We start from the raw sequence: 13380 nt of genomic DNA on the forward strand, positions 1-13380 counted from the left end.
GAACTGTGAAGTTAAGTAATGTGAAAGCAATAGACTAATATTATAACACAATCATTTGTGCTACAGGCTGTTCCTTTCTATTAGATGAAGATTGAGCTCCATGCTGGAGTGCCTTCTCTTGCAATTGCAGGTTTTTTTCAGAGAATTTAAGAGAATTTGATACTTTGTTACATGGACTACTACAAACATGCAACCACTGTATTACAGGTTTTCCAAAACAAAGCCACCACATATTTTTATTGTTCCCATCTCCTCTGAGAATTATTATCAAGTTAACTGAATGACTTGTGTTTGACCATACACTGCATCCGTATATGGGAAGGTCTTGGTAATTTGTTCAGAACAGTCTAGATGTCACAAGACCAATACCTCTCCTGTACTGCTTCAAGTCCTCATAGGACATAATGTAAAAGTGTGTAGGTAAAGTATTCTTTTATTGAAAAAGGATTCACAAAATTCCTCCATTCTCATCCACTACCATTTCTCCAATAAGAGTTTATCAGTCTTTCCACTGTTACATTTGAGTTGCTCATCTCAGCCAGATTCTACAGCAACTGAGATAGGCACTGCTTATCAGGCTTGAAAATGCACTATGGGGAAAAAAAAAATCACAGAAAGCATAACTAACCTGCATATTCCACTTCTATATCTGCCAAAGCCCGTACAGTATTTTCATGTGTCACTTCTTCAATATTAAGCTTCCCAACAACATCATATACATGTTTTGTCTTCCTGATTAGTTCTTCTGTTCTTGTTCTAATTTGCTCTGGTGACAAGTCCCATCTCAAAAGGTTTCGACCTGATGCTATGTATGAAGAAGCCTTGAGCTGGTTAGTGATTTCTGCTCCTAATGTCATTCTCAACAAAAGCCGAGGCCCAATGGACCTGAAAGAAGAAAAAAAGATCTTTGCAGAAAAACTCCAGTTCATGAGAAAGTTTATAGTAAATATTAAATACGCAGCAGACCTTTAGCAACCACAAAGTATTTTTACACAGAGTTCTACTTAAAATCATATGTTACTTGTCCATCAGGAGCATTCACAACTATTATTATTTAAAATTAACTTTAGGTAAGTCAGAGGTTTGTCTTACACCATTTTCCATACACTGCCAAATATGAGACAGAGGCAAAAAACTTTGAAAAAAATACACTGATTTACTATTTAATCTTCTAAGAAAAACAGAATTTCAGTTACTGAAACTTTACAGACAATATTTGCATTTTTGAAACTAGGAATAAAATCTACAGTGATTTGCAGATTATGATGGATGAGAGCTACAAATATTCATACAATAAGATAAAAAAACCAACCGTGTCTGGTTGTGTTCACTATAACAATTTCATGTTTGTATACATGTCTGCCACGTAAACACTCATAGGAAGAAAACTTCTAGTTGTTACTTTGTTGAATATTTGCTTGTAATTTTTGTAGTTCCTATAGATGTTGCTCTATTCCAATGCCAGAAGAAGATGCAAGCTAACTGCAATTTACATACTATCAATCCTGATTTGTATACATCACATATAATTCAGCATTAGTTAGCAGAACAATTCACATATGTAGATGATCATAGCTGTGCAGTGCAATTACTGGCTGACTTTTTAATAATTTTTGTGATAACACTAAAAAGATATATCTTAAATCAATGCATCCAAATAAAAGTTAAAAATAGACTGGCTTTGGAAATACTGGCTTCCACACTCCCACCTCCCTGGACTCAAAAAAGCAACAATCAGCTTTGCTGTATAAAGGAGAAGTAGGCAGGTTTGGGCAGCTGACTGAAACTGGGCTAGCAAAAACCCACAGTCAAAAACATATCACTGAGTAATATCTCACTTATATATAAATTATTTGCTGAAAGACATAACAAATTGATAGTACTTAAAAGACGGCTTGCATTCATGAAGTAGAATGCCACAGATTTTAGTATCTTAAGAGACCAACCCATACCTTCAGAAAAGTAACAAGGACCAGATTTCTGAGTTAGTAAGTACAGCTCTGGATGGCAGAGGCTTATTATCTGCCTTCCAATTTCATTCACATAATTTGAAAACCAAAATAATATATTGTTACGGTAATAATGACAACTTTTGACTTTCAAACATAAGTAAAGAAATGTAAGAACACACAGATTGCTCATTACTAGAAAGGATGTTTTTGTTGTTGCTGTTTGTTGTTGTTGGTTTTTTTTTACACTGTTTTTCTGTTAGCATCAGTCAATTGCCTGCCCTAATTTTGTAGCACAAGTCTGGTTGTGTACTTACAAAGTTTTGGCATAATAGTGCTTACAGAGAGCTTACATAAAAGGATAGGCAATAGTGGCCTGAAGGAAAAGCAAAGCAGATCAGCAAAGTGCTAGCAACCCAAGAAGAGCCACAAGCAGAGCTTCTGTTTGAAGGAAAGATTTCAAATAAAAGATCTCACTGGCCTAAAAGAGGTATCTTTTCTAGATATGGCCTAGTCAAAGTTATTTATATAGGACATAAACGAAAGGCAACATCCCTAATCTACATTTTATGCTAAGATTTTTTTCCCCTTGTTATTATCGTTTCTTCAAATCCTCCCATACCAGTGTAGACAAGATGCTTCCTTTTAACTTCTACTGGCATACAGAAATATAACCATCTGTAATATTAACTACCAAACTCTGAAAACAAAGCCTGAATAAAAAGCATTCCTTCCATCTCTGCTCTCTCTCTCCAGTACAAACTCAGATCTGACATTAATGTGTCACCAGCTTCTCTGTTGGACTACTGCAAGTTGGAATCTCATCTAGAAGTTTCTAATAAATGAAGCTACTTTCATGAAAACAAAAGGACAAGTGTTAGCAATCTCAGAATGAAATAGTTTCCGAGAATCCAGAACTACTGAATTCTACCCTGAATCTATTACAGAACAGCACTTCATTAAGTCTGCTTCCCACTGGACTGTGGTATGTCAGTCTTCAACACACTGCACCTCTGACACAGCCTCATGGATGCTGAAGGGGAACCTCCTCAAAGCAGTTTCTGAACTTGCCCTTTTCACCCTCCAAAGGTTGTCAGAAGGAATATAAATGTGCCAAATTAAAGTCAAAATAGAAATGAAGCAGAATCAAAAGAAAACAACAACCTGAAAAAAATAAAAGTTGATGGCTATGCGAAGGTGAAGGATAGAAGGCTGATATTATTCTTGAAGGGAACCTACAGCTTTCTGTAATTCATTACTTTCACATAGAGAAAATAGCTACTGTCCAACAACATAGTCCCAGAAACAATGATTAAATAATCATGGCAACATTTAATTTCAGCCTGTCAAACAAGCTCAATTAATAAAGCTGGGCAAATTTAATTAATAAAGAGTCCCTAATTGCTGCAAGCACTTCTTTTAAGCACAGAAAAAAAGATTAAACCACCTGATTTTTCTTTGTAGATCAGATAATTGCATGGTGGAACACATAAAAATCAATAGCTTCATAAATGATTGGCAAAAATGCCATCAAGTGATTGCCCATACCCGCTAGAGACAAGTAGACACAGAAAACTGGCTTTGTTTTGCAGTGCTGATACTTTGCCTCCTCCTGATGCAAAGCAGGCATTCATGTAGAACAAAGCCAGTTCTCAGAAGTCCTTCACTAAACCAGTGTGGGCTTTCAAAAATGATATAACAACATTTCAAGTAAAAACAATCACTATATGCAACCATTAAACACAACTCAAACTGACATTTTAAAACACATACTGTTACCTTGCTGCCAGCCGTACTTTGGGCCAATGTGACTCACATCAGAATAATGAAAAGCCACATGCAACTGAATTATGTGCACAGATGAAATCTTATTCCAGCTGTTTCTTTAAGTGGATTAGTATTTCATATTTGTTGTTTACTTAAAATTGTAACCAAATGCCCAAAACTTCAAATATCACACAATAAAATTGAGAATGTCTTATTTGTTCAAGAGAGAAGCATAGAAACGATAGCAATGTAAAATTAAAGATTAAACAGAATATAAAAAGACAAGAAAGGAGAACATTGCTAAAATAATAAAGTTTCAAAGACTGCAGCTTTATTTGTCATGTTATTAGAATGTGACTGTAAATTGTGCCACTGAGAGAAACCTTTACTTCCGAGATACAAACTGGAAAAGAAATTAAATAAATCATATTAATAATAGTAGGAACTAGATGAAGTAGCAAGCACTGTTCTTCAAAAAGTAAATGAAGCAACATGCTGCAGTTATTATATAAAAGGATTGTTTTTGGTAAATGGCAGCAGCATTATAGAGGAGCCGGCCATTACTCTAACTATGCAATAAGAAAATGATTCAGTTTAAATTAAGTAGAATAATAAACAAATGTAGGTCTGTTAAGAAAATTGCGTGCATACTGCAATTATCCCATGTGGCCACAGATATGCTACTGCCAGTGCGTGAACTGACCAGTTCAATCTTTCAGACATTACATTTAATTGTCTGCAGTGCAATGCAGAACTGTTGACATATCTGAACAAGCATGGGTTGCGGATAAGGTCCACATTCAGCATTAAGATATTCCTCTTCCTTCCCACTCCATCCTCTGCCGCTTATTTCTGCCCTGCACATGACTCCATCTGTGATGACAGCATAACTACCAGCAGGATCATACTTCAAAAAGGGACAAGATAACATACAGGTGGAAAAATGAATTATAGAATGGCTTTTGTTGGAAGACACCTTTAATATCACCTATTTCCAACTCCCCTGCTGTAGGCAGTGACAAGTTGCTCAAAGCCCCACTCAGCGTGGCTCTGAACTCTTCCAGGGGCAGGGCAACATTTGCCAATAACTCACCACCATTCCTTACATCTAATTTAAACAAAGTCTATATTTAGAACTTGTACACCTTGCCCTGCCACCACAGTCCCTGACAGAGTCCTTCTCACTTCTCACATAAGGCCCTCTTAAGTACAGGAAGGCCGCAATGAGGTGCCTTCTGTTCTCCATGCTGTGTAAGGCCAGCTCACAGAGAGCCTGCCTTTATAGAGAGCTGCACCAGCCTTCTGATCACCTTTATGGCCCTTCTCTGGACCCACTCCAACAGCTCCTCATCTTTTTTACGCTGGGGGCCCCAGGTCTGGATGCATTACTGTGGGTGGGGCCTCACCAGGGCAGAACAGAGGGGGACAATCCCCTCCCTCACACTGCTGGCCACTCCTCTTTTGATGCTGCCCAGAGTACATATAGCTTTCCAGGCTGCAAGCACACACTAATGTCCCATGCTCAATTCTTCATCAGCCAACACCCTGAAGTCCTTCTCGATAGACTTACTCAAGCCATTCTCCCCCCAGCCTATGCCTGTGCTTTGGATTGCACTGACCCAAGTGCAGGACTGCACTTGGCCTTGCTGAATGCCATGAGTTTTGCGTGGCCCCTTTCAAGCACATCCAGGACCCTCTGGATGGAATCCCTTCACTCCAGTATGATGACTGTACCATACCTGTTAGTGCCATCCACAAAAAGACAAAAAAATGGACCAGGCCAAGCTTTTTTTCTGTTTATCCATAATGTGTAGCTTCAAAACAGTTATGCTAGCATAAAAAATGGATGAGAAGATTACCAAAAGCCATCTAAGCTTGCACCACTGCCTGAAAATACATATGATGCATGAGTTTAGTTGTGCAAAAAAAGCCTCTAGATGACTGCTGTCATTAATGACCATTTCTAACAAAAGCAGTGTAAGCTGTAAAAGCTTATAGTGACTTCTAAAAACAGGATTTTTAAAAAGAAAACAAAGCTTCTAAGTTGCAAACTGCAATCACTGCTATTTTTGCTACAACATCAGGTAATTTATTTTGCTAACAAATCTAAAATTGGATTACTTGCTGCTTCTGGAAAATATGAACACAATTTGATTTTAGAAAGGAGGACAACTTTTATTATACTCTACTACAGCAATATAGCAGCCAACATAACTGCTGCAAAGATGAGCAAAGCAATTAAGTTTATGGGCTGATTTTTAACTTGTGCAGTAAATACTTAAAACATACTAATCATTTATGTAAGCCTTCTTTCGTTTAAAAACAATTTTCCACATTTGGAAGATGCCAAACAACCCTTTGTAACAATACACTGTTTAACAAAAAAGCCTCAGACTGTGAAGCAGAAGTAGCAAAGGGTAGCACCAGCTTTAGAAAATGCAAACATAAAAACCTGCAACCGTGATACTACTACTGATGATCATTTTATAACAGATTCAAGTTTGCAGTCTCATTTAACCACAACTGCAAATGGACGGAATCATGGAATTGCTTGGGTTGGAAGGGACCTCACAAATTAAGTTCCAAGCCCTCTATGATTCTGTCCAAGACATGCAAAAATCTGACTGTATCAGCTTTGTGGAAAACTACGTAGGTTGCACTGAAAGTAATGCCTGCTATTTATTTTCGTGCAAAGTACAACAGATACAAAGAGCACAAGATCACTGTTTGACAGAGAAAATTCTCAGCTACAAAACATGTTTTTCAGCACAGTCACCACCATGAGCTATGCATTTTCACCAGCAATGAACAACAGTCTGCATGTTGTGCTCACAAAAATCTGCACCAGGGGAGGTGACCCACTGTCACTGTCACCACTGCTGTAACACACCACCCACCGCCTCACTGTGTGCATGTCCACTGTTTGGTCTTCACAAACATTCAGCAAGTGTCACTGAATGCCAATGGGCACCATTTTCTTCACATGGAGGAACTCAATGACACACCTTTGCTCCATGTGCCCTTCCAAGTCAGACGCCATTCTCTCAGACTGACCCTCTGCTGCCATCTGTCACAGCAACAACATGCAGCATGATACTGGTGGGAAGGTTCAACCTCTGCTACCGTATCATCAACATCCACCTCTGATGTTATGGCAAAATAGAATAAAACAGGAGCCATTACTTTTGGAGCAGCCATCATATATTCACTCCTTATGGAAGATCTGGGATAACAGTTTTGGGGGTAAAGTGGAAGCCAAGAAAGGAGATTAAAATAAGAATAGAAGAGACAAAGAAAGAGGCAGAGATACATTAATTCAGATGGGTTAGCACTGAATATATATTCCCACAGATTTATACATATGAATTTAAAACCAAATGGGATGTGCGCTTCTGTAAGTTAAAAAAAAAAAATGGCTCTCAGCTTAAAATTGTATCGAAATGTGTGGGTTTGTTGCACAAACAAAACAAAACCACCACACACAAAATCATCATGTAAAATACAATGAATATATCTTTCAACTTGTAATTTACTTTATGTAGCATTGCAAGAGCACCTAATTTAAAAATGAGCGCAGCAACAGGACCATTCTGTTCTTTCAAACTCTTGAAATAGCAGATTTTAGTAAAACACTACTTCCTTCCCTCGCAGACTGCAAGAAGCACTGAATGCCGGAAGCACTGTGAACCTGGAGACCGTATTCATCAGGTGACCTCAATCAGCACTCACAGGTGTTTTAACGCCACCTCGTGGTCTTGTTTAAGTAATAAAAAAAGGCACGTTCCATTAATGCAATATAAAAACTGACAGTTTGCCTCAGGAACAATTATTTAATACATGAACAGTATGCCATATGCTAGCATTTCCCTGTGAGTGCTACCAAACATATATAAATGGGAACAGACAGGCATGATTTAAGTAAATCTTTATAACAACCAAGCCCCATGTTCAATCATGGAACCATAGAATTGCTCGGGTTGGAAAAAAACTTGAAGATCATCAAGTCCAACTGCAACCTAACCATACTACCCTAACAACCCTCTGCTATATCACGTCCCTAAGCACCACATCCAAATGGTTTTTAAACACATATCTAGGCCTTCAATGGCACATCTTTATCCTTTCTTTTTTTTTTTCCCTGTAAACAAAGACCTACTTAAGTTAAAAAGCATTTCAGAAACAGTACAGTGTGATTTCAGCAACAAGTAATACAATTTGGGTGCACTGCAGTTGGTCTGTGTAATCTGAATGGATTTTAAGATGCAAATTAAATAGACAAAATTTTTCTAAGTTCTTTGCTTGTGTTTTAAATATATCTCTACTGTTTCAGATTTAAGCAAGAAGTATTTTTTTTTCTTTTTTATTTTAGAGTAAAGAAAGAACAAAATAAAGCAAAGTCAGCAGAGGACTGACTAACCCCAGACAGAAAAAAGAACAGGAGAAAAAAAAAAAAAAAAAAAAAAAAGAGAAGTCCAAGAAAGTACAAAGTACAGCTATATCACTCAGAGTTAAATCACAGCATTATTTCAATTGAAAATAAGGAATGGGATCACAGCCACAGAATTTAAGTAATGACTTTTTCCTGCTGGACAAACACTTTTGAAGTCATGATTACACTTCACTTCTCAATCCTTTCATTAGTTTGGCTCTTGACAGCGTCTGGAATGGTGAATATTTGCCTTGAATTCTTGAGTGATTTTCCTTGGCAAAGTACTTGGCTCTGTGTCATGACAGAGTTTGGGACAGACAGATCCCACAATGGCAAGAGGACAGCATATTTTGTATTTCCTAATCGAAAGTTCCATAACTGTTAACGAGAAACTTACTCTTAAACAGTGTTTGATGGAATAGAAGATGTTGGACAATCTTTCAACACAAAAACTTAGTTTTGTCACTGCATCTTTCAGAAAAAAAGATTATTTGCAACTCAGATCATAGCAAATCCTACATTGCTCATCTTTCTGTACACCGTTAGCTCTTCAGATCAACTGAAATAAAAAAAGATGGAAATGTTACATGAACATTTTAGCATCCTTATTGAGAAATATATTTTTCTCTATTCTACTTTTATAGTCTTAGCATCTCTCAACAAATGCTTACTCGTTTCTCTGGTAGGAATATCACCAACAACTGTAAAGTAACTGGAAAAGGTTCTTTGTATCAATTAAAGAAAGATGCAGACCTGAAGTAAAAATTCACAGGTATACATAGCAAGTTACACATGGCACAAACCCCTAGGCCTTATGCTATACTTGCATAGTCTACTCATGTCTCCCCAGTAATCTTTAAAAGCAAGTTGGAAGCAGCTCTGACTGATTTTCATAAGAGAAAGCTATCCCCATGCAGTATGCTGGAGTGGACCACACAGAAGATCAGGTTTCTGCAGAACGCTTGAGATTTTCTCTCTCAAAACCTAAAATGCTAGTACCCACAGTTCTAATGAAAACAAAGAACAAAATCTTACTCTGTCTGATAAACTGGGCTTTGAATCCATTCTGTGAACTGAATGCACGTAGCATCATGGTGTACTTCCACACCTCACACTTTGCTTGAAGAAACTTAAAAAGAAAGCTGAGAGACTTATGTGCATACAGACTGCAGGTGAACTACTTACACTACACTGAATTCGATGCAGGGGCCATCTTTCAGGTATCTTCTACTATACAAAACACAATGGGAAAAAAAACATTTCCAGTTTTCTCACATACTGTTGCATAAGCACTATCATGCCTGCAATCTAACACATGCAAAGTCCAAACCTCTGTTGTGCAAACACCACACACTGCTACTAACAGGACAATTCAGTACATCAATGTAATCAGCTAACAAATTAAAAATAGCTTTTTGACTCCTATTAAAAAGAAGGCAGTATAGCAAGACAGAAAAAAAATATCGAGGAGGGTTTCTAAATATGCAAGGCAAATACATTTAATACATACTGGAAAAGAGCCTCTTTGACAAAAAGGGGATTCATAACTCAGTAACCTACTGGAATTCTTTGAAGGTCTTTTGAGTAGACAGGGGTCAACTCATGTCATCTGTTTGATTTCCAAAGACTTTTGACCAAAAGGTCTTTAAAAAAAAATGACACCGCTGTGAGATGAACAAGAACATCATCTTAAAAAGAAACTGTTAAAAAACTTGAAAGAAACAGAAAAATGGAACTCGGTGACCTGCAAGTTCCAGGTTGGGTTCTGTATTCCTCAGCATATCCATACCTCACCTAGAAAAAGGTGGGATTCATGAAATTACCGCAGTTACTGATGACAGTACATACAAAAGTATGGGGCTGAGCAAAGGTGTAAGGAAGACCAGAAGACTCTGTAACAGGTGAAGCACACACACACTATGTGCAGTTCTGCTGCTCCCAGCCAGAACTGGGTATATATTATTATAAACTCTCTTGGCTTTTATTCTTCCATTTGTGCAAATCCCTTTCCCCTTCTGCCAAATTAATAATGATTAATGAGAGATTAATTCCACTCAAAGAACAACTAGACGGGGATTCTTCCCTGACAGAAACAGACAAACACGGGAAGTTTTTAAGAAAGTTATACAAACACAAACAGCACAGAGAGAATGAACAGTGATCAGTTCTTCCTCTGCTACTTCTGACACAACTCAAGAAGAGATCAAACAGTTATAAGAGGAAAGTTCAACATAAAAATGCATTAGCATTAATATACATTAATATACATTTAAATGCATTAGTTTTTTTTTTATTTTTTCACAAAATCATATGATAACTGTCTTTTGTGTTGGCAAGTCCCCAAAACCTACATGATATGGCATGGGACTGTTCTGAAAAGTTACATATGTTTGTCCCATCATATACACTTCCCTACATTTGATCTTGACAGACTTTTGAAATAACCCCAAACAAATCTTTCCAAGCCTGGCATTTCATAGAACAACAGAATATCCCAAGCAACCCACAAAAATTATCAACTCCAAGTCTAAGACAGGACCATTCAAATTTCAAAGCCAGTGTTTGAGAGTGCTGTCCTAATGTTTCTGAACTGCAGCAGGCATGCAATTGTGCCCACTGCCGTGAGGAGCCTTTTCCAGTGTTCCAGTGCCCAGCCATCCATTAGTGAAGAACTTTTTCCTAATACTCAACCTCCCCTGACACAGCTTCCATGGTTACTTATCCCAGAATCATAGAATGGCTTTGAGTTGGAAGGGACCTTAAGGATCATCTAGTGTCGATTCCCAACTTATTTCTTTATAGAGAGAATGTCTGAGCTATGTCCTCAAAAAAATGTTATCTGCACAGATTTTTTTAGGGTCATCCAACAGATAGCCCATAGGTGTAATTCAGACCCACAAAATGCTTTCAGTCCCAACACATTTGACTCAGCAGGACCAGGGAAAAGTTTTGATCAGCAAACACTGCTGAGAAGATAAATTGTTTTTGTAGATCCTGTTGCAGTTAAAAAGGTGGCAGCTCTTGCTTTTGTCCATAGGAGACAAGTGCTGATGGGCACACACAGGAGGTTGTGTAGCCCCCATAGCACAGGGAAAATGAAAGATGTCCTGAGTGTCCTGTGTGGACCTTACTGTTGCTGGTGTTGGACCCTGCTGGATCCGATACGTTAAGGAAAGCGTACACATGCAGTATGGTCACAAAGAATAAGATACAAGAAAGTGACTGTAAGAGGTTTTTGGATTTCCCTGCCATCCTCCCGACTCTTCCTCCAAGCCCCATTCCTAGTGGTTTGATTCCTTTTAAGAGAAAAGTCAGTGTTCAGAGTATCTTTCCAGGAAAGAAAACCTAAAATTAGCCCTTAAATGCAACTTTTAGGGTTTTTTTTTCTTTTTTTTTTTTTAATTACTTCTTTTTTTCTCTGGACTCTATATAAATCTTCCTTATAGCTCAAAATTTTATTTTGAAGATTTTGACAGAAAGACTCTAGAATCACGAACGATGCAAAATTATTTTAGGGTAACAGAATTATTTAAGTCACATTTTCCACTTCTGCTTTTTCTTCCCATTACACTTAATAGCCTCAGAAAGTGAAGAGTCTACTGTGCTGACTTCACTAATGTATGCCTTAGCCTGCCTTATTCTACATATTTAGTTGAAATACGTTAATCTTTAAATTCTAATAGGGAAGGTACTCAACTGGAGATAATCTTCTCCAAATCTGTCTATTTTTAAATGAACTATTCAAATATTCAATGCCATTTTATCTAACATAAGACATGCAGTTTGAAACATCCTACAAACTCAATTTTTAATCTCACATTTAAAATGTATTGACTAAAAACATCATCTGAGAATGTTTGCTATTCAATGCTCCTGCAACTGTGTGCTTAACTTCTGAAACCTGGAGGTCTCTATTTGGATTTTGAGATCACTCTTTTTTATGAAACAATTACTTGGGTGCACTTAAATGATGACTGACAAAAAATAAAACAACACAGTTAACAAACTGCACTGGCCATTCTTAGATGTACTTATGACAAGTGATGAAAAAAAAAATTAAATTCTGAAATGAATATCAATCTTTCCTTATTACCTACAGGGATATCTTCAGTTTCCAAACACAAATTGCAAGGACAGATTTTTTTTTTTTTTTTTTTTCCTCCACAATGGAATAACTTCCATCTTTCAAATATTTATTTTCCTTTTTTTCTTTTTCCTTTTTTTTTTTTTTTTTTTTTGAAAAACCTTCAGGACAAAGAAGGTCAGTCAGACAGCATTTTGGATTGACTCACAATGGGAAACAATGACAATGACTATACGAAAAGAATGTAACCGAGTCGATCAATTAATTTACAGCAGCGGGAAGTTCGTGAAAAGGAGGATTTTTAATCCCGCTGGGACCCCCAACCCTAACTCAGCCCGAAGAATCGCCCCGAACTGTGGCAGAGATGACAGCTCCCGAGAGCCAGCCACGCCGTACGCAGCCCGCACCCAGCTGTCATTCCTCAGAAGCCCGCCAGCGCTAAGCAGCCAGCTCCTCCTTTCACCCTGCAGCTCAGATCCACGCTCACCACCGCAGCTCACCCAGCGGCAGCCCGTGCCCATCCAGCCCGGCCCTCAGCCTCAGCCCGCGCTCTCCGTGCCCCGAGCACGGCGCAGCTCCTCCCTTCCCTTTTTCACCGCTCGCCGTCTTCCACGATGCTTCCCCGGGCGCGCCCGGAGACAGCGCTCAGCACGGAGACGGCGCTCCTTCCCTCACTGCCAAACCCTCCGGCACCGCGCTCGTCTCACGCCTCACCCCGGCGGGAGGCGAGCCGAGCTACGCGCCCCTCGCCATTGTCTCCCCGCGCTCCCCTCCGCGGCTCCGCGCGGGCCGGCGCGGTCGTCTCCGGAAGGCGGGCGAACCGCAGGAGCCGAGGGCGTCACCCTGCACGCCGTGCGGCCCCGGCCCTTTTGTCCGCCCGGCCCCGCGCAGCACGGCCGCAGCCGGGGAGCATCGGCAGCGCGGGGCCGGGCCCCGCCGGGACGGCCGGCCGGGGCCGAGGGGCGCGGAGCCGCGGGTGGAGCGGGAGCAGGACCGCCCGGGCGCGGGGCCGCCAAGCGCCCCAGTCCGCGCCGCGCCGCGCCTACCTGCGAGCCGCGCGCAGGGCCAGCATGGGGAGCGAGGGGAGGGCGGCGCGCGGGGAGGCGGGGCCGCACGGCGACGAGGAGGAGGAGAAGGAGGTGGAGAAGGAA

The 13380-nt window shown here is 39.6% G+C and overlaps 1 protein-coding gene across 5 annotated transcripts in view; it reads right to left on the bottom strand.

The window, feature by feature from the left end:
- Nucleotides 1-13378, bottom strand: part of NLN (neurolysin) — a 36712-nt gene extending 23334 nt beyond the window's left edge. The window contains exons 1-3 of one of the 5 annotated variants that reach the window (XM_090132091.1): nucleotides 13276-13353; nucleotides 8543-8704; nucleotides 629-885 (exon numbers count right to left, since the gene is read on the bottom strand). In XM_090132091.1, the coding sequence (XP_089988217.1) occupies nucleotides 629-857 (229 nt within the window). In that variant the 5' untranslated portion in view covers nucleotides 858-885; nucleotides 8543-8704; nucleotides 13276-13353. Of the gene's footprint in view, nucleotides 1-628; nucleotides 886-6721; nucleotides 7938-8542; nucleotides 8705-9180; nucleotides 10340-12943; nucleotides 13095-13275 lie in introns of those variants that run through there. The other 4 variants (XM_090132090.1, XM_090132092.1, XM_031611607.2 and 1 more) reach the window with 4 other exon arrangements.
- Nucleotides 13379-13380: the final 2 nt, after the last annotated feature.

This window comes from Phasianus colchicus, chromosome Z, assembly GCF_987193195.1.
Source record: "Phasianus colchicus chromosome Z, bPhaCol1.hap1.1, whole genome shotgun sequence".
Taxonomy (NCBI): domain Eukaryota; kingdom Metazoa; phylum Chordata; class Aves; order Galliformes; family Phasianidae; genus Phasianus; species Phasianus colchicus.